The 22826-nt window shown below is 42.2% G+C and overlaps 2 protein-coding genes across 6 annotated transcripts in view; both read left to right on the forward strand.

The window, feature by feature from the left end:
* Smg1 (SMG1 nonsense mediated mRNA decay associated PI3K related kinase) overlaps positions 1-9658 on the forward strand; it is a 101972-nt gene extending 92314 nt beyond the window's left edge. For all 4 annotated transcript variants that reach the window (XM_048460479.3, XM_085692981.2, XM_048460480.3 and 1 more), the window contains 4 exons: positions 16-122; positions 3736-3915; positions 3997-4103; positions 5301-9658. In XM_048460479.3, coding sequence (XP_048316436.1) covers positions 16-122; positions 3736-3915; positions 3997-4103; positions 5301-5378 — 472 coding nt within the window. In that variant the 3' untranslated portion in view covers positions 5379-9658. The remainder of the gene's footprint in view (positions 1-15; positions 123-3735; positions 3916-3996; positions 4104-5300) is intronic.
* Positions 9659-11491: 1833 nt separating this feature from the next.
* Arl6ip1 (ARL6 interacting reticulophagy regulator 1) lies at positions 11492-21963 on the forward strand. 2 transcript variants are annotated; one of them, XM_048460482.3, is made up of 6 exons: positions 11492-11649; positions 14049-14182; positions 14625-14744; positions 18868-18985; positions 19605-19689; positions 20411-21963. In XM_048460482.3, the coding sequence occupies exons 1-6, from the start codon at positions 11614-11616 to the stop codon at positions 20527-20529; spliced, it is 612 nt and encodes a 203-aa protein (XP_048316439.1). In that variant the 5' UTR covers positions 11492-11613; the 3' UTR covers positions 20530-21963. The 2 variants fall into 2 exon arrangements, with proteins under 2 accessions (XP_048316439.1, XP_048316440.1); XM_048460483.3 differs by lacking the exon at positions 11492-11649 and adding an exon at positions 11706-11825.
* The last annotated feature ends 863 nt before the right edge of the window (positions 21964-22826 follow it).

A 22826-nucleotide genomic window follows, 5' to 3' on the forward strand; every position in this document is an offset into this window, starting at 1 on the left:
AATTTTGTATTTCAGTATCTATAATAATTTAGTGAGTTTTGCATCACCCTTAGTCACCGACGCAGCAAACGAATGTTCAAGTCCAACATCATCTGCTACTTACCAGCCGTCCTTTGCTGCAGGTATGAAAGAGACCAATCTTCATGTGTTGACAGTTTATACATACAGGTTTAGGTGCTTAGGTAGGGGTGAAGGTCTATTATGTTTCTAGTCACTACCTTTTAAAAGAGTCTTTAACACTGCCACATAACCAGGCTCAATAATTATCATTAAAAGAACTTAAATAGCAGAAATACATTTTTTGTAAAATCCTCTTTAAGCATGGTGGTGGTTTAAAAGTTTATTTTAGCTGGGTGGTGGTGGCACATACCTAATCCTAGAACTCTGGAGGGAGAGGTAGGATCTCTGAATTCAAAGCCAGCCTGGTCTATCTAGGACAGGCAGGTCTATACAAAGAAGCCCTGTCTCGAAAAAAGAAAAATTTTATCTTAAGAGCCAGGCCTGGTTGTACATGCTTCTAATGTCTGTACTGGAGAGGGTGAGGCAAAAAATTGTGAGTTTAAGGCCAGCCTGGCCTAATAGTAAGACTGTCTCAAAACAAACAAAAAAGACAAGATAAAAGACCAGTGAGTGCTTACCGTTCTTGCAGAAGATGGGAGCAGTTCCTAACTCAAAATTTCCAGTAACTCCAATTCCAAGAGATCTAGTTTCCTCTCTGCCCTACCCCCCACAAATTGAATAAAATCTTTACAAATAAACCAAACTGAAAAAACAATCAGCAAATTTAATAGAATTTAATATTGTTCTATATTGAAAATAAGAATTTTATATTGTTCTGAATTTAAAATAAATGGATTGATTTTCCTTATAAAGAATAGCTAAGGTCAAGTATGGTGGCACATGCCTATAATCCCAGTCCTTGGGAGGCAGGAGGCTTGCAAATCTGGGACTCAAATGATCTCAGACATTTTTCTTTTTATTTACTTTCTTACTTTTTCACTTTTTATTTGTTTTGATACATCTCTACATTGCTGTGACTGTTCTGGAACTTGGTATGTGAACTAGACTACCCTTGAACTCTTAGAGATCCCTCTGCTTTCCGAGTGTCTGTAATTGAAAATGTCTACTACATGCTTCTGAAATCGGCTTCAGACTTTTAATTTTAAGATCTAATTTCTTTTTCTTGTTGGTAACTTTAGAATTAGAATAGAAAAATCTGTTTGGAATCTTTCATTTCAAAGTAAGCCATGAAAACTACTGTGTGCACCTGTAGGGTTTCCCCCTCCTTTTCTTCTTTTATTTTATTTATTTGTTTTTGAGACAAGGTTCTTCTGTGGGAGAGAACTGGCTGTCCCGGAACTCATTGTGTATACCAGGCTGGCCTCAAACTCATAGAGATCGACCTGCCTCTGCCTCCTGAGTGCTGGGATTGTAGGCGTGCACCACCACCACCTGGCTTTTTTTCTAATAATACATTCATAATAGATCATTTTATGAGTGTGGTTTTCTGTTGGATTTTCCCAGTTAATGTTAAATTGGTAATGACTTAATGTAAAATTAATTAATGTTCCAAAAGTATATCAAGCTATGCTGACATCTCCATCTATCCATCCATCTACCTTTTTTATGTGCATTGGTTTCTTGACTGCATGTATGTCTATGTGACGGTGTCAGGTCCCCTGGAACTGTAGTTAGAAACAGTTGTGAGTTGCCATGTGGCTGCTGGGAATTGAAACTGGGTTCTCTGAAAGAGCAGTCAGTGCTCTTAACTGCTAAATCATCTCTTCAACCCAATACTTAGGATACCTTTTATTTTTAAAAGATAGCATCTCACTGCTAAGCCTGGTGGGCCTAGAATACACACAGAGATTCGCCTGCGTCTGCCTCCTGGGAACTGGATTTAAGGTGTAGCCATCAGCTTTGCTGCTGCTGCTTCGCCTACTCTAGTATATTTTGTCCATGGTCTTTCTCCTACTCCAGTTCCCCCCAGGTGTCTTCCTTCCTTCCTTCCTTCCTCCCTCCCTCCCTCCCTCCCTCCCTCCCTCCCTCCCTCCCTCCCTACCCAACTTCTTATTTTTTTTCCTCTTTTTAAAAAAACAAAATTAAGCCAGGTGGTGGTGGCACATGCTTTTAATTACAACACTCAGGAGGCAGAGGTAGGCAGATCTCTATGTGTTCAAGGCCAGACGGGTGTACAAAGTTCTAGGATGACCATGGCTACATGAATAAACCCTGTCTTAGAAGCACACACAAAACAAAACACATACACACAGAAAAACAAACATGAAATAATCTGTTTTATCAGTCCTGTTGTGTCTGGAAAATGCTGTTTCCTTGGAGTCATCTACCACCCTCTGGCTTTTACAATCTCTGCTTCTTCTGCATAGATTGTCGAGTCTTGAAGGGAAAGGTGTGTTACAGATACCCCATTTAGGGTTGAATGTTCTAATGTTTCTCTCTAATGTAAGTTGTGGGTCTCTGTGTTAATTAACCATCTATGTAAGAAGAAATTTTGACCATGAGGTTGAGTGGATGCACTGACATGGGTCCCAGTCATGTGTAGTGACTACAATGTCTCTGGTAGAGAGCCATTCTGTAGTTGACAGAGTTGCAAAGGAATTGAAATTGGCTGGGAGGAGTGGTTTAGGAGGATGACGAGGAAGCTTTTTTTCTGCCTTTATGACTTTTTAAATTTAATGTATGAATGGTTTGCCTGCATTGTGCACCATATAGGTGCCTTGTGCCCTCAAGAGTTCAGAAGAGAGTGTCAGTCAACTATCCTGGAGCTCAATTTACCAATAGTTTCAAGCCACCATGTGGATGTTGGGAGTTGAACAAGAACACCTGTAAGAGCAACAAGTACTCTAAACTGCTCAACTGTGTTTCCCAGCCCCAATCATTAAGGAACACTTTTTGTGGTGTGTGTGTGTGTACACATTGGGCTGGTTTTTTTGTTTGTTTGTTTGTTTGTTTTTTAAGGTAAGGGTGTTTTTTGAGACATGGTTTCTCTGTGTAACAGCCCTGTGTATCTTGAACTAAATCTTGTAGACCAGACTGGCCTTGAAGTCATTGAGATCTGCCTGCCTCTGCCTCCCGAGTGCTGGGATTAAAGGTGTTCTCTACCACTGCCCTACTTTTTTTTTTTTTATTTAAGGTTTTAATTTTTAGTGTTTGTCTGCCCACATGGCCAAGGAAGGCAGGAAGAAGGTATTGGATCCTCTGGAACTAGATAGTTACAGACAGTTGTGAGATGTCATGTGGGTGCTGGGATTTGAGCCCAGGACCTCTGGAAGATTAGCCAGTGTTTTTAATTTGGTGAGCCATCTCTCCAGCCCCGTACCTTGTTTTTTGAGTCAAGGTCTTTCACTGTACCTTACCTGGGTTCACAGATGGGCTGACCAGTTAGCCCTAGAGATCCACTGTCTCCGTTTTCCTTGCACTGGAATACAATTGCACTCTGGCTTTTAATGCCGTAATTGCTCGAGTTATTGACTGCCACTGTTTATTATTGTGTAGTGAAGATCGTTATGTTGTACAGATTCATCTTTTGAGAGTCCCACTGTTGGAATTGTATTTTTAGGAACATAATTGTTATGGACTTTTACCATCATAAAATTTTCAAGGTTGAGTACTGTGGAGTACTTGCTACTGGCCATCTCCTTGTTTATGTGCTGCTGCCACCCCCACCCGTTTCTGTTTGCATGCAAATTTGACACACCAATTTTTTCTCTGTAGCTGTCCGGAGTAACACTGGCCAGAAAACTCAGCCTGATGTCATGTCTCAGAATGCTAAAAAACTGATTCAGAAAAATCTGGCTACATCAGCAGATACTCCACCAAGCACCATCCCAGGAACTGGCAAGAGCATTGCTTGTAGTCCCAAAAAGGCTGTCAGAGATCCTAAAACAGGGAAAGGTAATCAGCTAGAATATGGATGCCTTATAATTCTATATTAAATAAAGATTGGCGTGACTAACATGTGTTATTGCTTTATAGCTGTACAAGAGAGAAACTCCTATGCAGTGAGTGTGTGGAAGAGAGTGAAAGCCAAGCTAGAGGGTCGAGATGTTGATCCAAACAGGAGGATGTCAGTTGCTGAGCAGGTGACTATTTTTTAAGCTTAAACTGTTATAATGCTGCTGGTAGGTTCAAGGATCTCATTTACTCATTTCCTTACTTAATCAAGAAATAAGGCCCTTGGGCCAGCAGAATGGCTCAGTGGGTAAGGGCACTTGCCACTAAAGCTTGACAACCTAACTTCAATCGTTGGTTTCACATGAAGGAATAAAGAAAGCCAATTCACTCAAGTTGTCCTCTGACCTCCTTATGTCCTCTGCTGTGTTCATGCACAGTCTCTTACTCTTTCTCTATTTATCTGTAACAAAAAGAGGAATCAGTCCCTAAACCTACATTCAGGAGTCAGAAGGTTATTAGTAACATTGCTCTAGAGTTGTCAAATGCTCATGATTTGACTCTTCACTACTTAGGACTTTACTTAAGGTGTGCTGGGCGGTGGTGCCGCACGCCTTTAATCTGAGCACTTGGGAGGCAGAGGCAGGTGGATCTCTGTGAGGTCAAAGCCAGCCTGGTCTACAAGAACTAGTTACAGAACAGACTCCAAAGCCACAGAGAGCCTGTCTTGAAGCACCCTCCCCCCCAAAAAAAAAGAAATTTAAGGTATATGACTGCTCTAATCATCCACCACACTAAAGTTAATTCTTACTTTAAAGATTCTGAAAGTTTCAGATAAAGGAGGATGACAGTTTTTGGAGGTGTAGACTCTTTAATCTCATGAATACCTGTGTGTTCTTGTCCATATTTTTTCCCCATTATTAGTTGTGTGTGTCTGTATGGCATACTCCCACTCCTAGGTGCTGGGGATTGAACATAGATCCTTACAGGCACTAGGCAGGTACTTTACCACTGAGCTATTCAAAGTTACAGGAAAGTTGTAGTTAGTCATACTCTTACCTAGAGTATTTCTTGCACGCACTTTTGTCATTGTTTTGTTCTACACATAACATTTCATGGCATAACCCTGAGAACAAATAATGGTGGGGGATGGGTAGGCTGCTTATGAGCGCTATGCTTCTCTAAGGCTTCTGACTTTCATAAGACATTCAGCCTGTGTATCCTCTGTGGTCTTGGAGAACATCACCTTTTTACCATATTTCAACCAATTCTTTCTTTGGGTGATTGGATTGACTAGCGCTTACTTGGAGACATCTTACACAATTTGAATATAAACTGACCTTACAAGTTCTCAATGGTTTTCACTTCTCTCCCACCTATGTTCACAGGTTGACTATGTCATTAAGGAAGCAACTAATCTAGATAACTTGGCTCAGCTGTATGAAGGTTGGACAGCCTGGGTGTGAATGGCAACACAGTAGATGAGTCTGGTTAAGCGAGGTCAGACATCCACCAGAATCAACTCAGCCTCAGGCATCCAAAGCCACATCACAGTCGGTGGTGATGCAACTGGGGGCTTACTCTGAGGAAACCTAGGAAATCTCGGTGTACTAGGAAGTGAATCCTGCAGGACAGCTGCACTCAGGGATACGCCCAACACCATGGCCAGGGTCAAAGGTGAAGAAAGGAAGCTCACTGCCTGCACACGGAGATTGTCTTTCTGCCACAGAACAGCTGCAAACGTGTCAGGAGGTTAGCTGAGAAAGAAATCGGGGTGCTGCGGAGCACAGAGTGACTTGGAACTCCATTCCACCTGACCCTGTGTGTACAATCCAGGAAAACAAACCCCGCTCAGAAACAAGAGAAAACAGGGGGCCGCGAAGAACTCACAGCCACGGAAGAGTTGTTGATGCATTCAGATTCTCGAGAAACACTTGTTGCTTGGCAACAGTACTGGTTGGGTTGACCAGTAAGTATCAAAAGGCTATGCTGTTATGAATTTCAGAAATGGACTGAAAAAAAAAAAAGGAGAGCAATGTAACAGACACTACATTGGAAGAACTGACTTCTGAAATGAAGGGAAAAGCACCCATGGATCCCACTCCTCCCTATCAGTTTCCCTGTTCCCCAGCTCCTCATTGACCCGCTCTGGTAGATTAGCCAGCTGTCAGACTCACTTTTATTTCAATCCTTACACTTCATAAACTTTCGTTACCACATATGGAGACCGAAACAGGAGCTTCTCCAAATCCAATGAAAACATGGAAAATTCAAGGATTGTTTAAAGGTCCGATCATCACATACAAGATGTAACTCTGGTTATTTCAGTCATATCTGTGACTCTTATCATGTACAGTTTTCAGAATTGTCACTGTGCATCCAAATGTAATGAGTCTAACAGACACTGATTTCATGTGCACTCCCCTCTGCTTACAGTGTGCATTTTTTGGAGGTCATTCAAATTTTTCCTCTTCTGTGATTGCTGTAGTTTCTTTCATAGAAAGTAGCTGATCTGATGTAATCTTTTACCTTTTAAACAACCAGGATAGAGAACCTATTGGAGTTTGCATTGTTGATGACAGGTTCACAATAAAGTGATGTTCTGGTGGAGGTAGAGTGAGATGTTTTTTAATTCAGTTTTCTCATTTGATACTTTTAATTTACAAAGTGTAATTTTTTATTTTACGTTTAAGATATAAATTAAAAGTGCTTTAGTTTATCTGGCATTTGGGAGCATGAGAAGTGATGCCCACAGTACCTTTTAGTTCAGCCTGTGGTCTGTGAGGGGTTCTGTTTACTTCAGCATCATTTGTTTATAGCTTACTGTTGACTAGTGTAGTGAGTCATGATCAAGACATCCTTCAGTTTAGCATGTTCAGTACTCACTGCTGATCCTTGATAGTTGAGACCATAATAGAGCTAAAAATCACATATCAACACAGAACAACACACAGTATTTTGAGTCTGTTTTCCCAGCATTTTAGCAACTAGTGCAGTGGTCACTTACATTTGCCAGCCTCTGTGCACAAGCCTGAAAGGTCCTATGGAAACACTCCATGTGGCTCTGGGATCTTCTCTGCTTGCTACGAGTTTAATTCTAATCCTCACAGGATGGATGCCAGTGTCAGCACTTACTTAATTATGAGTATTGGAAGACGCTGTTTTGAATTTCCATGTGTCCAATGACAAGGAACTTAGCACATTGCATTTGATTTTGTTGATTATGAGCCTTATTTTTACAAAACAGCCTAGCTGGAATATTGATGCCATACTGTATTTTGCATGCTGCTTTCTTCCCTAGAGGCATTGAGAACAACTGTACTTTGGTAACTTTTGTTCTCTCAAGACTTGCCATTTTCAGTGATTATTCATGCCGGGAAGAGCTTTTATCATAATAAAACCAGTTCATACTCACATACCCTGTAGTTTGTGGTAGTGGTCAGAAATGTCTTCTGCTTTTGGTAGTAGGTGAATTTTATTTCTCATGATTTTGGGCATCAGAAGTACCTGGCAACTTAATCCAAGCAAAAATATGACAGCTTAAAAGAACAACCAAAAAAAAATGTGCCTCTGGTAGATTATCCAACCTTTCTATTTTAAACTGATCCCTGAGAGAAGAGTAGTTCTTGGTTATAGGACAGATAAGAGCAACCAAGGACTTCAAAGCTTGCTGCTCACTGTGCTCTGGACAGAACCCTCATCTGTATGGTTTGGCTTCCTGTGCAGATAGCGTTGCCAGGTTGAACTTTTGTAAGAAGTCTCAAGTGGAAAAATAGGGCCATTGGGGAGATGTCTTAAATCATGTAGAGTGCTGTAGTTTTGAAGTCACATGTTTTTTGATGACAAAATACCTGTGGAAAACCAGGAATATTTTCTCTTTCTCCCCAACCTTTCCTCTCCTTACTCTTTACCCCTCTACTCCCTATTTTCTATCTTCCTTCTCCCCACCATTTAAGATTCAGGGGGTACAGAACAACCATACAAACAACCTCTTCTAATTCAGAGTACCCTTGAAATGTATTTTGTTTTTAATTAGCTAGTCTGTTTTTAGTTGATTTCACTACCAAGCTGTGGAAGCCTAACTTAATACTTATGAAACGGTTTCTTCCTTTACCAAAGTGTCTTGTAGTTTCTGTTTCTGGTCATGGAACTGATAACGCAGATGGCTAGATAATTTTTGACAGTGGTGGTGGTGAGGGTTTTTTTGTTTTGTTTTTTTGTTTTAATAGGTATGAGATTTCTGTGTGAAAGTGATTAAGTTGATCTACTTTCTTAGATCACTGGTTCAGCGTTCAAATTCCAAGTTCAGGGTGAGAGTTTGTAATACAAAGGAAAAATTCCCTTCACTTTGCCCTTAACAGTTGCCTCTGTTACCTAAGCTTAGTTAGTAGTTTTCTTAATATTGTTCAATGTTTGGTGTTATCTGCATTGTTTTTTGTTTTACTGTGGTTGTTCCGATGTGTGAAATTTAAGGAAAGAGCCATTTAATAAAATGCCAAGCAGGGCAATGCAAGTACAGCCAAATATTAAAGTTGATGTTCAGTCTTAGGTCCTTTTTAATCTGGGGTATTATAGGCAGTACTTTAAATCAGAGTCTTCCTGGCCTATTTCCCTCCACCTTTTTGTAGTTACTCGGGGGCTTACTTGTGCAGTACTAAAATCAAAGGAGCTGGTTCTTCTTTTCTCCCAATTCTTTTCTTAGTAATGAATACACCTATAACTAGCCTGTGACTCCTATCATACAGCAGATGTCAGTGCTGTGCTGCTGTTAGCTGATTACCTGCAGTGCAGGGATGGAACCTTGCACATGCTAGGCAAGCTCTCTACCTGAGCCACATACATCCTAGCCCTTACAACTAGCATACTGAAGCATTTTTTCATGTGTTCAGATGAGTATGAAAACAATTGTTTTATATCTCGTTAAGTTTATAAAATGCCAGTAATTTAGAACCCTCCCCCACAAATCAAGAAGGCAAAAAGCACTTGTCACTGAAGTCTTCATCTTCAATTAGCTGGACAGGATAGGAAGGTTTCTTCTAAGAGGTATTAGTGAGAATCACAGCGCTTTGCTAAGATTTAAGGGAAGGCAGTTCACTGTACTTTGCCTGCTTTGGGGCCTGGATAACATTATTATTTAAAAAGAACAGATTGAGCTTGGATTAAAAAGGGCAACCATGTAGAGAACCCTTGAGAAATGGGGGCACTGAGAAATTCTAGTGCTAATGTTTAGCGTTCAAAATCAGCTGGATATTTGAAGAAGGTAAAGAACTGGATATTGTTCTGAAACAGATCCCTCCCCAAACAAGCTGATTAACAGTGGTGGTTTTCCCTTTTCCTGATGTTTGATTCAGCTCCTGTTTCAGATTACTGTGTTGCTTATTTTTCCAGTTTTACAAGTCCCTTGGTGACAGCAACATCACATTTCATGTTTGGTTTTTGTTTTGTTTATAAATACCCTTAGAGCAAGTTGAGTTGAGCTGAATCTTAGGTGTCCTGGTAACATTGTACAAAATAGTGTTTTCTTTTTTCTTTTTTTTTAAAAAAGTTGTAATGCCTCCTCATGGATATAATTTTGTGCTTGTATTTAAGATTTAAAAGTTGAATAAATCACACCAGCTTCCTGAAAATGTCCATGATGCCATCTTTTGGAAAATAAAAAAAACACATGCCTACTTTGCATTAACATGGTAAAAATTGTATGAAATACCTGTTTTTCAAAAAATAAAGGTTCAAGTCTTCAAAGATACAGTATTTAAGTTCTGAATTTATTGAAGTAGATTCCAGAAAGTTTGTTTTGGTACAGAGTTTTTTTTTCTGTTCTCTCCCAAAATTAAAAAAGTTTAATTCTCAAAAATATTTTACTTGCTTTTGAACAGAGAAAATTTTTCAGTAGGAAAGTTTTTAGATAATCTGTGCTTGCTGAGTGTTGGTGGCGCAAGCCTTTAATTCCAGCAGTCTGGAAGCAGAGCAGGTGAATCTCTGAGTTCGAGGTCAGCCTGGTCTACAGAGTGAATTCCAGGACAGCTAGGGCTACATACACAGAGAAGAAAACCTGTCTCGGAGGGGAAAAAAAATTAATGCCTTTAATCTAGGGGAGGGGAAGGTCTTAGATCTCTTGAGTTTGAGGCTAGCCCGGTCTTACAGTGCAAGTTCCAGGATAGCTGGGGCTACAAAGATAAACCCTGTCTTGAAAGACAAAAGGCAATGTATGTAGCTTAATTTTGGCAACTATTACTGGGTGTAAAAGCTTTGAAGGAAGAGAGTATCTGGCAGAGTTCTCTTGTGCCAAAGTTCTGAGGAAGATTTGTGGTAAGGGCTTCATTATCTGGTACAGAAATCTCTTGTACAAAAAAGCGTAGGTGTTTTTAATTACTGGGCCGTTTGGATGGGGCTGGGAACAGCACACAAAGCGCTCTAGAGAAACTGCTGTTGGACTTCAGCTACCTCAGCCTCAGCAGCTGGCCTTACAGCGTTTGGGAACACCGATCAAACTCCGAAGCATTCTGAAGCAACAGCCAAGTTCCCAGGGTAGAAATGGTGGATTTTAAAGCTTGTTTGTACTCTGGCCTCTCTTACCGGCTACCAGCAAGACGGGTACCTCACTGTTTAGCCTGTGGAGCAGCTATTCGGATCCTTTTGTTCTCAATACTGTGGTAGAGGAATTTCTCTAGGCTCCAAGTTTTCTCCGATTAAGGTTTCTGTATCGATCTAGTCATATCACCCGTCTCCCCACCCCCAATTCCTCGAAGTAACTTCACCCGAGCTTCCTAGCCATAACTGTGTTGTGCTAGTACCTTATCCAAGTACTTTCCACAAGGTCTTTGACAAATTGTATGCCCCTTTTATAAAACCATCATGCTCCAGGTAGCGCCCGGCTTATTTTAAGTTCTTTACAAAACCTCCCAGGAATTGAAGAACCTGGCAATTAAAGAGCGAAATGTTTTTTAAAATAATCTAAATGTAAAATATTTGAGGTCAGTATTTTACATAACTTCCTCCCACACCCATTAGCCCGTATCAATGTGAAGCGCTCCATTTTAATTACTCATTCACCTGTACATCCTTCCATCTGAAGCGCTCGCCTAGCTACCTGAAGTGCGCCACAGCTATTATTCCCCCCCCAAAAAAAAAAACTGACTGCAAAAGAAGGTCTTTAAGAGTTGGTGCATCTTCCGTGTTCTCACAGGGCCTGCTACTGCTGGCGAGATGGCAGCAGCAGTTCTCATATGGGGGCCGGCAGCCTTCCAGTCATAAATCTTAGCAGGTGCCACAGGAACGTCCTCCGCCCTTGCAGCCTCCGATGCAGGGCACTACGGATCCTTCACTCCCCAAAGCAGAAGGAGCCTCTGAGGCCTTGATCTAGCAGGGCGACCACCTAGAGACGGCGGTTGAACCGCTTCCTTCCGTTCCGCCCCCAGCGGGCCACACCCCTGAACTCTGATTGGTCGGAGTCTTTCGGCTCCGCGCAGCTTTTCTCTCCTTTGACCTGGATTTCAAGTCATGCGCTGGCTGCCGGTTGGCCTGGCCTCCCAGAAGCCGGAGTGCCTTCTACCCAATGAGGAGCGAGTTTCGCGAGGGCTGTCGGGGGAAAAGGCAGCCGGCCTATATAAGCAGGCTGCGGGGCGTTCCCTCGCGCTTCGATAGCTCTGCGAGAGTCGTCGGAGAGTGTCTTCTGCTCGTTGAGACCGCGCGTCCAGAACGATGGCGGAAGGGGATAACCGCAGCAGCAACCTGCTGGTGAGTCGCGGTCGTTGGCTCGTCCCCGACGCTTCCGGTTAGGCCTCTTGGCCTCGGTGCCTCCAGCGAGCTGCCAGGCCTGATCCTGCCGCTCCCTGCCCATCTCTACTGTGGCGGTCTCTACTGCCGATCTCCAACGTCCTCCCTGAGCGTGCACGATGAGGCAAAGATCACAAGTGAGGAAGTGTGAGAATGGGGCCGTGGCAAGAAGGAACCTGGGTGTCAGGTTAGGGCACTCGGCCGCCAGGGGCCTTGTTTAACGCTCGGGGCTCAGGCCGGAGACCTACCTGTTCCGCCCTCTTGGGTTTTAATCTCATGTTTGGTAGGTTATATGAAGGCTTCTTTTCCGCCCAAAACTTAAGCGAGGGTGTAGGGTCAAAGGGCTGCTACAGAGAGTTAGTTATCGCTGACACAGAATTTGTTGTAGCTCGCTGCGAGTTCACCGCAGGAAGCCGAAAGCGGGTTCAACGGAAAGGACAGTGGGAGGTCCTGGCACTTATCTGGGAACTGGCGAGGGGGCTCAGTTTAGAATGATTAGCACGGATCTGAAGGAACTCTACGAGGTGGTATTAGAGTAGGGCACGCTTGCTTCGTTACAGATTTTTGGGTTTTTTTTTTTTTTTGAGACCAAGGTTTCGGGTAGCCAAGCTGGCCCTGACCTATGTATTGAGGTTAGCCTTGCATTTGTTATTCCCGTTTCCCCTCTCAAGTGCTGGGACCACAGCTGTGCATCACCAGGCCCTGCTAGTTTTACAAATATAACTGCATCACCTAGGCAAGAAAGAGAGATCCTTTTATTTTCTCTGTTGTCATTCGCCAGGGAAAGACGGGACATATCAGAAATGAAAAGAGCAACTGCCAGCTTGTCACTTCTGCTTTTGCACGTCTAAGAACCTAAATGCCGGCAAGCTAAGTGTCTACAGGACAGTAGAGGATCGGGCGGGATTCTCACTTTGCATTGCTGTTTAGAGACGCTTTTTCCTGTCCCCTTAAATTTCCCCTACGCACACCAACAAACAATCCAGTAGAGATGCTTGCCCTGTCCTCTTAAACTCCCCCTACACAACACACACACCAGCAAACAATCCAGTAAGAGGATTAATTGATGCTAAAGGAAATTGCCGCAGGAGAGGGCCTGATAGAAACAACTGTTTCCATCAAAGCACTATCACTTTAAGGAGAGCAAGGCCATTAATCTTATATTTCCTGGATTTAGATAGATTATCTTTACTTTTTTGTCTCAAGTTTCCTCATCCTAAACAGAGGTTGTAAAAAATATCTTTTCCAGTTTTGAGGCTCATGAATTGAAGTATAGCATGTAAAATGTTTAAAATTTCTAGCTTGGGCTGATATCAATATTAGGCATGTAATATAGTCAGAAGTACTTATGACACAGATTTCATACTTATTAAAATTAGTCCATATTGTGCTCTATCCTTTTGATATTTCTTTAAGAAAAGCTTCTAGTGTCATTTGGGTTCTGTGTCTTCCTGGGGGTTGAATCCAGGGCCCTGCAGAGACTGAGCAACTTCTTGTTCTAGTTTTCTTCTTTACCAAAATCCCTGAAGGGTTAGGCCACAGTAGCTCGCCCTAAAGGAGTGCTTTTGACTTGTTGTCAAATATGCAGAGAAATTTGAAACCTAGCCACGATTCCACCATCAGTGATGAGGAACCATTGCGGAGGACTTTAAGTGCCTCACATAATTGAGTGGAGGAGTTTTCTCTAATTCCACAGTGACTGCCATGCCAGCATTGGAGTAATTCCAGTATACAAAGAGCTATTTTAGAAATTGCCCGGACTGACTGTTTTCTTGATGGATTTAGAAAGTCCTAAATCAATAAGATGACCCATCAACAGATGAGTGCCCGCCATTTGAAATGAGCAAATGATAGAGAACCCAATTTAGGAGTGGTCTGAGCCCTGCCTCGTGACACTGGGTGAATTTGGGGATATTAGTTAACCATATTAAGCTCACTTTCATTAATATTGAAATGCTTATCCCCACATTGTGAAACCTTGGGAGTATTATGTTACATCATGGACACCTGGCCCAGTGCTAAAGTGACCATTAAAGGGTGGACTTTCTCCCACCCACAGATTTTCTTTTGTGGTCTTTCAAAACAGGATTTCTCTGTGTAGTCTTGGAGCCTTCCTGAAACCTACTCTGTAGACCAGGCTGGCCTCGAACTCACAAGAGTTCTGCCTGCCTCTGCCAGCCGAGATTAAAGGTGTGTGCCACTGCCACCCAATGATTTTCTTGTTTGTTGCCAAAATTGCAGGTTCTCGTGACTCAGCTTGTTTAAGATAACGGGCCGATGCCTTGAAAGGCTTTTATTCTTTTAGCAATCAAAGTGTTGAGATTAGTAAAGTAACACTGTGAACTGTCGCCCGCATGCAGGCTGTGGAGACTGCAGGTCTGGAAGAGCAGCTGCAAGGATGGGGAGAAGTGATGCTGATGGCTGACAAAGTCCTTCGATGGGAAAGAGCCTGGTTTCCACCTGCCATCGCGGGTGTGGTTTCCCTGCTGTTCCTGTAAGTGATGGCTGCTATTGCTAAGTGCTCAGATGGCTGCTAGCCTATGCTTAGAGACGCTTTTGTAATACATAATCCAAAAGGAACACCTTTTTTTTTTTTTTACAAACAGCTTACCCAGTTTCTAGAATTTGTAGTCCTTTTGTAAATTGTAATCTGATACGGTTGGGCAAATCTTGCACACTCAAACTTTTGTGTTTCAGTACCTTTGTATTCGTTCCTAACAAATAATGAGGACTCGGGAGTTTTGACTGTTGCTGGTGACATTAACCACTATGACTGACAACATAATAGCGCCTGCCTCCTGAAATCCACTTGTGGGGCAATGGGAAAGGAAACAGCGCCGTCTTTGAGAGGCTGTGGGCTAGGGAGTAAACAGGTTTGGTTAGGAACAACGGCTACTGGTTTTCTAACTGTGGTTAATTTTCTTTGTTTTTAACAGGATTATTTATTATCTCGATCCATCTGTGCTGTCCGGTGTTTCCTGCTTTGTTATGTTTTTGTGCCTGGCTGACTACCTTGTTCCCATTCTAGCACCAAGGATTTTTGGCTCTAATAAATGGTAGGTGGCTGTGTATGATTAGTGTATTATGACTGTTTTATAACCATCAGACACCTGCTGGGAGTTAGTCATTCCTCTTATGTGAAGAATTTCTTAGCTGAATTCAAATGAGTGAATTTTCGGTACTTACATCCTTGTATTTCACTTTGGTCAAAAACTTGCTTTTTTTTGTTATCTGTTGATGTTTATTCAATTTTACTTCTACACTTAAAGTAAGGGTTTTTTGTTTTTGTTTTTTCTCTTATGGTTTTTCAAGACAGGGTTTTTCTGTGTAGCCCTGCTGTCCTGGAACTCATTCTGTAGACCAGGCTGGCTTTGAACTCAGAATTCTGCCTGCTTCTGTCTCCTGAGTACTGGAATTAAATGTATGCACTACCACTATCCCCTTAAAGCAAGTGTTGTTATTTTTATTATTGTTCCTGTTATATGTTTTTGTTTGGTTGGTTTTGGTTTTTGGAGACAGTGTTTTCTTTGTGTAGCCCTGCCTGTCCTGGAACTAGTTGTGTAGACCAGACTGGTCTCAAACTCACAGAGATCTGCTTGCCTCTGCCTCCCAAGCACTGAGATTAAAGGTGTGTACCACCACTGTCCAGCAGGTGAGGGTATCTTTTAAAGGTGCTGTTTTAAATACGAATGGCAGAACTTTTTTAAAAAATTACATTTATTTATTTGGGGATGGGTGCATGTGCTAACATGCATGTGTAGATCAGAGGGCAGCTTCCCAGAGTTTGTTCTCTCTGCCGTATGAGGATCTTGGACATGGACCTCCAGTCACCAGTCTCTGCAACATGTACCTTTGCCAGCAAAGCCAACTCCTTTAATGGACCTTGAACTCGTTTGTTTAAATGTGTCTCTTTGTGTGTAAATCCTCATTTGTACACACGAGGACAACTGCTTGTCAAGGTCAGTGACTGGGTCTCTTGTTAAATGCGGTACACTGTCTGGTCACAAGCTTTCCTACAGCACAGCAGTATTAGGTCATATGGCAACTTAAAAGCAGTTTGGAGGACACCCAGGTGTCAGGTCTTGCCTTTACTGTTGCTCACCTTTAATCCCAGCATTTGGAAGGGGTTCTACGACAGCCTGGGCTACATAGAGAAACACTGTCCCCCAAAATAAAACAAAACAAAAACCTCTAATTGTTAGACATTATTGGACTTTTAAGCTGTGTGGGTTGGCGCACACCGCTAATCTCAGTACTCTGGATGACAGACATTGTGATACTGAGGCCAGAGTGGGCTATATAACATAACAAGCTATGGACCTGTCTTGACTACACCAAGAGATCCTGTCACAGCCACAACCAGTGTTCCTTTACATTCCCCAAAACAAACCGAGAGGGATGTTGTGTTGAAGGCTGAGTAAGTAAGCTAGTGCATTGAGGCAGTGCAGGGGTAGCTGACCAAGTCCATTGTGAGTAGGTAAGAGGAGATTCTACTGTTGGCTACACATGAGCTGTTGATCTCATTTTTACCGTTATTTGAATGATTACCCCGGACTTCCTAAGATTATAGCTAAGTGGTTAAGGATTACAGTAACTATTTGAAATTCCAGTGGAATGTTGAATATCTCAGAGCTCAGTATTAAGAGTGCTTTTCCAGAACACATGGTACCCTGAGTTCTGTTCTTTGCTGGAGGAAGGAAAAACCACACATAATGAAAAGAACCAGATAGCAGAATAGATTTTTCTCTGTCAGTTGATATTGTCAATTGATTGATGTTCTGCCTGTCCCCTTAATTTTTTTTGTGTTTCCAAATGATAGCAAGTTATGTAATCTAAAAAAATGAGAGTCTTTGTTATGTGCCTTCTGGATCTGGTGAGTTAGCTTAAAATATGGTTTAAGTAAGCATGTTTCTTTAAAAAATAATGGGTCAGTGTTAGGATTTATTATTCAAACTGCTTTTCCCTCACCATGAAGTATTTAATGCTGTTATGTTTGGGGAAGTTTATGGCCTTGACAATGGCCCAGACAGCAGTTCACTAACTCATAATTCTGGAGGAAAGTCTTCAGAGAGATAAACAGTAGTTTAGTAGTAATACCATCCATGGGGGCTGGAGAAATGGCTCAGTGGTTTAGAACACTGACTGCTCTTTTAGAGGATCCAGGTTCCTAGCACCCACGTGGCAGCTCACAACTGTCTATAATTCCAAGATCTAACACACATAGACATACATGTGGACAAAACACCAATGCACATAAAATAAAAATAAATCATAAAAAAATAGCATCTATGTGTCAAGTTTTATGTGTTTTGACTATGGATGATGTGGGAAAGAAGGAACGCTATAACCACAGTACAGCCTTGACCGTGAGCAGCTTGGATGTTCTGTGAAATCCTCCGACTGTTACTGCATTTTACCAGGCTAGCACTACAGGAGAAGAGGGCAGTATGGTCCTCAGCATTGATCCTTTTTAGTATTGGACCTTTTTAGTGCCACAAAAATAGTAGAGGGACAGATTAGAAATGAGAAATATAATACTTCCTTCGAGAGGCCTATCAGTTCTGTTTGGTGTTTGCATTTTCTCTCACTGGAGCTGAGTTTACAAGGAATTTGGATTGGGCTTTTCATTTTTGTCTCTCTCTGTGTGTGCATGCACATGTGCTCAAATGTATGTGTTTGCCACCCACATGTACTCACCCATGTGCACATGTACCGTGGCACATGTGGAAGTCAAAGGGCAACTTTTCAGAGTTTGTTTCTCCATATGGGTGCTGGGGATTGAACTTGGATCACCAGGCATAGCAGCAGCATCTTTATCTTCTGAGCATCTTGCTTACATGGTATAGAAATTATTCTACTGCAGATACTCTGATGCAGCTTCTTGAGCACTGATGGGCACAATGCAAAATTCACTTGGAACTAAAAAGTAAACTAGGGACTGGAGAGATGGCTCCGTGGTTAAGAGGACTGACTGCTCTTACACAGGTCGTGAGTTCAATTCCCAGCAACCACATGGTGGGTCACAACCATCTGTAATGAGATATGGCACCCTCTTCTGGTGTGTCAGCATACATGGAGGAAGAATGTTGTATAATAAATAAATCTTTAAAAAAAATAAATAAACTGAAGGGGGTTGGAGAGATGGCTCAGTGGTTAAGAGCATTGCCTGCTCTTCCAAAAAAGTCCTGAGTTCAATTTCCAACAACCACATGGTGGCTCACAACCATCTGTAATGACTACTGGTGCCCTCTTCTGGCCTGCAGGCATCGATGTAGACAGAATATTGTATGCATAATAAATAAATATTAAAAAAAGAAAGATAAGCACATCCCCTATAAATAAATAAATAAATAAACTGAAATAGAAAAACTAAATTTGTACCGTGGACCCAGCTCATAGAAGACATGACTCCTGTCTCTGTAATTAATCAAATGTGGCTTTAGAACTATACCATTAATATGTCAGAAGTAAGTACACAAGGACCGGTGAGGTGATCAGCTGGTAAAGGTGCCTGCCACCAAGCCTGATTACCTGAGTTTGAAACCTGGGGTCCACATGGTGGAAGGAGAGAAGTGACTTCCATAGGTTGTCTTCTCAATTCTGCATGTATACCATGTTGTGCACTCATAACACATATACACACACACACACATATGCACGAGCACACTTTATGTAAAAGGTGTTTCTTTTCTGTGAAAGGTGTCTTAAGATAGGGGCTGGAAAGGTCTCAAAGGTTAAGAACACTTGTCCCCCTTTAGAGGACCTGTGTTCGATTCCCAGTACCCACAACTGTCTATAACTCTAGTTCTAGGGGATCCAACAAGCTCTAGATCTGGCCTCTGTAGGCACCAGACACTTTATATATGTGTATAGACAAGTATGTATGCAAAACTCTTATACACATAAAGTAAAAGTAACATAATTTTTAAAAAGTTGCAATCAGCGGTGACCCATTGTTTGTTTTTCCTTTCTTGAGAAGATATGTGGAGGCCCCCACCTGTGTAAGCACTTGGGAGCAGACGCAGAATGATCAGGAGTTTTAACTCTTTGAGTCATTGGCTCATATATAGCTATAATCTTAGCACCTTACAGTGCTGAGGCAGGAGAATCGTGAGTTCAGGGGCAGCCAGAGCAAGATTTCTTTCTCAGGAAAATTAATAAAAGAAAACTCTTTTCTAGGACCACCGAACAACAGCAAAGATTTCATGAAATCTGCAGTAATCTCGTAAAAACACGACGCAGAGCTGTGGGCTGGTGGAAACGCCTCTTTTCGCTGAAGGAAGAAAAGCCGAAAATGGTATTTTGTTTTTGTGGGTTGCGTTTTTTTTTTTTTTTCTTAAACTTACTGAAATATGAACCAAAATACTGAGTTCACTGTGATTTCAGTCTAGTGAAAGCCTTTTTAAGGATGAAATTCAATACCTACTACCCTTTGTTGTAATGCCTACATATATTCATAAGTGTTATATGTGGTAGACTAAACCTTTGCATACAACTTTATTATAGTAGAGAGAAGTTTTTTTTTCCTCTTGCCAAAGTAAAAGACAATACATAAAAACATGTTCTAGTCTCTTAGCTTTAGTGTTGGTGGAAAGTTGCGAACTGAGAAGGTAACTTAGTTTATATTTCAAAGCATTAATCTGTATAGAAGGTAATTCCAAGAGGGAATGTATCTACTTTCTATAAAAGAAAAGTAATAAAAATGATCTAATTTTTCCAGCCTCTAAAGGAAAGTTGTTTCAGCCCACAGTGAAGCTGTGTGTAGGGAGTGGAGCAGGTGCTTTGGTCCTCTGTAGAGTGGTGAAACAAGCCTTCATGCTTGCTCACCGTGCGCAGTGGGGAGCAGCTCAGCAAACCGCCGAGTTGCCCTTGGTGATCTGCTGCTTAGAGCTGACGAGTTCTCGTTCTTTTCCTAGTACTTCATGACCATGATCATTTCTCTTGCCGCCGTCGCTTGGGTGGGACAGCAAGTTCACAACCTGCTTCTCACCTACTTGATTGGTAAGTGATTGAGGAAACATCACGTGTGCATCTTAGCAGGGAAGTCTAACTGTAGTGTAGTCAGCAGGTAGAGAAGTGAGTATTCCCAGGACCTGTGGAAGTGTAGCACGGTGATGACTGAAGACTCCAACCTGTGCTGGGGACCTAGCTCAGTTAGTAGTGCTTGCCCTGTGTGTGCCAAGCCCTTCGGTTTGATACCCAGTACTAGACAAAACTAATCCAGCACTTAGGACCGAAACGAAGAAGGTGCAGAAGTCCAAAGTCATTCTCAGCTATGTGCTATATGTCACATTCAAAACCAGCCTGGGCTACATGAGATCCTTTCTCAAGAGCAAGTCAGGACTTAAGATAGGGCTCCACGGTTAAAAGTACTTGTTTGGTTCAGTTTCCAGCACTCATATGCTGGCGCACAATGGCCTATAACTCTAGGCTCAGGGAATCTCATAGTCAGCATTTAGGCAAATCACTTGTGTATAGACATAAGGATCTTAAAGAAGTCTGGCCCTTGTTCTGAGATAGTTTATTAGTGCCCTGTGGGAGGTGAAGCTGAGTAGTGAGGTAGGAAGCACAGTGCTGGAGCACAAATGCACAGGCTGTGGGAAGGCAGGCGTGCTGGACGGGATCCTACGGGCCAGTGCGTTTCCTATTACTTCTCCAGAGAGTACTTGCTTTCAACTTTGAGTTAAATTCTGTTTCCTCAACTTCATTTCTTTATTTCAAGTGACTTTTGTGCTGTTGCTTCCTGGACTAAATCAACACGGAATCATCTTGAAGTACATTGGAATGGCCAAAAGGGAGATAAACAAGCTTCTCAAGCAAAAAGAAAAGAAAAACGAATAATGTGGCTTCAGTGGAGTGCGCCCTGCTCCTGGGAACAGTTGTGCCGCGCTGTCTGGATTCTAAAATGTTACAGTGGCTCTTTGCTCCCCTTACTCTGCCCTTGTTAATAGATTCACACAGGCCAGGCTTTGTGCTGTGTCTAGCCAGGTGTAGCTGGGTGCATTCCCATCAGTAGAACTCGTTTTACTGAATTTTTATTTTTTTTTGACAACTTCCTTTAAAATCCTAAGGTGGTGAACTTTGCTCTTTCGTACAGTGAACTGTGATTTTGGGTAAATGTTGATGTTCGCTTTAGCTATATTCAAGGTAGTGGTCTGTGGGTACAGGAAGCTGGTTCTCTGTCTGCTTCCACAGTCTGCTTAACAAGCTGTCTTGTCTTTGTGAGTGAAGAGACCACTTTTGATGAAGAGACCACTTAAGATTCATTCCTGATTTTCCACAGTGGAAGAATGCCCATGGAATAGGATAAAATTGCACACCCTAGTGTATGAAATGTAGCGGATTTAGGAGGCATTGTCCCCTTGTTCAGATGAGGAATCTGCCAATTTAGACTGACCTCATTCCCTGTGCTCTTTCAAGTTAGTCCTTGAACAGCTTTTGAACAATAATCTTCCAGAAGATCGTATTTGGAAATCTTAGCACTCTCTTTGTTCTGGATTTTCAGCTGACTGAAAATGTCTGTGACTTTACTCTAAGGCCAGCTAGGGATATAAAAGTCTCCTTTGTTCTCTCAGTAGAAAACTAGAACATTATTAATTTTTAAGATCAGATAAAAAGTCTTTAAAAGTAAGTCTGGAAATCCTCCCCCCCAACCCAGCCCCTCGCCATAATGCTGGCTATATTTCAGTGGCTCCAGGTTTACACTTGGAAGCGGTGTCTACACTGGTGTTTGACTTTCCCCTTTCAGGGCTGTAGCTCAGAGCAGACTGCTGACATGTGACTTTGTGTTGGGTAGCGTTTGTGACTCCTTAAGCTTCCTGTGATCACATCCCCTTTTATAGGTAGACTTTTAGATAGACTTTTCGAGCAGTTGAAATCTTCAAGACTGAACCTCTGGGGGCCAAAATAGGACACAGTTGGGAACAACTCTGTAACCCATGAACTAGCTGTATCATAGTTTGTGGATCCATTGCACTGATCTGTGAAGCCTGAACCTTGTGCACCTGCCTCTGTTTTCTCACCTCCCCCGCACTGTAAACAGTGGCACCTGTTGTAGCATGCGTTTGTTTGTTTGTTTTTAATGTTTCATGACACCCACCTTAATTTTAAATGTTTTCTTGTAAATAAGCCTGTCTTCCTTCCTGGAATTTTTTTTTTGTGTGTGTGTGTGAATAATACATGTTCTACCAATTAACTACTTTGGCAGTTTTAATCATTTCTTCTACTTTGTTTTGTGTAAAAGCGGGATAATTAAAAAAAAAGAGCAACCTGGAACCTCTTTGTCTCACTTTTGTTAATGAATCTGATTAGTAACCTCCCTGTTATTATAGACCTGCCCTCCAAGGTACTCTTAAAAGGAACACCCAGGCACTGTGCTAGGTAGGGAAACACTGAAGAGGGGAGGGACCAATAGGGGACAGAAGAGGCTCAGAAGAACATGTAATTTTGCGTCCAACCCAGCTGGTTAATAATCGGTAGATGACTTGTCTGCTTTTTTAAATTACACCTCAAGCTGGATGCTTTACCATGGGGTCTCATCAGGAAGAGGCTGGAGGTCTCAAGTCAAGGTTATCACAATTCCTGTAGTTGTCTGAGGCTTTGAAACTGCTAGTTTGTAATCTCAAGGCCAGCCTTGACTGCATAGGAAGAATTGGTTCAAAATCGAAAAGAAGTACGGGTCTTCAACCATGCTTCTGTGGCAACTGCTCAGGTCAGCTACATGTTGCTGAAGCCTTGGCCACCCTTTGCTACCCTCTGGCCATAGCCTAAGTCCCCTTTTGAAGGCTGGTCTGAGTGCCCGCATGAGGTTCTGTTGTTCCAAGGCCCATGTGGAGACATTTGAAATGAGCAGCGTCAAGAAGAAAGTGTGTGGGTCCTGAAAGCTTCCTGTAGGGTGCGGAAGCTTTGGTGTTTTTAGGCAGTCTCATAAAAAGCCCAGGCTGGTTTTGGCCTCCTCATCTTCCTGCCTTCACCTATCAGTGGTGGCACACACCTTTAATCCCAGCACTGGGAGGCAGAGGTAGGCGGATCTCTCTGAGTTCAAGGCCAGCCTGGTCTAAAAGAGCTAGAGCCAGGACAGGCTCCAAAGCTACAGAGAAATCCGGTCTTGAAAAACAAAAACAAAACAACATTGGCTG

Source organism: Myodes glareolus, chromosome 7 (assembly GCF_982192425.1).
Source record: "Myodes glareolus chromosome 7, mMyoGla1.1, whole genome shotgun sequence".
NCBI classification, from domain to species: Eukaryota; Metazoa; Chordata; class Mammalia; order Rodentia; family Cricetidae; genus Myodes; species Myodes glareolus.

What these genes read in the sequence shown, in the direction of transcription:
- Arl6ip1 (XM_048460482.3), top strand. Translation starts at nt 11,614, where the DNA reads ATGGCGGAAGGGGATAACCGCAGCAGCAACCTGCTG. An exon ending in ATTTTTGGCTCTAATAAATG is followed by an intron (nt 14,745 to 18,867) that starts GTAGGTGGCTGT and finishes ACTCTTTTCTAG; the next exon opens with GACCACCGAACAACAGCAAA. An exon ending in GCTTCTCACCTACTTGATTG is followed by an intron (nt 19,690 to 20,410) that starts GTAAGTGATTGA and finishes CTTTATTTCAAG; the next exon opens with TGACTTTTGTGCTGTTGCTT.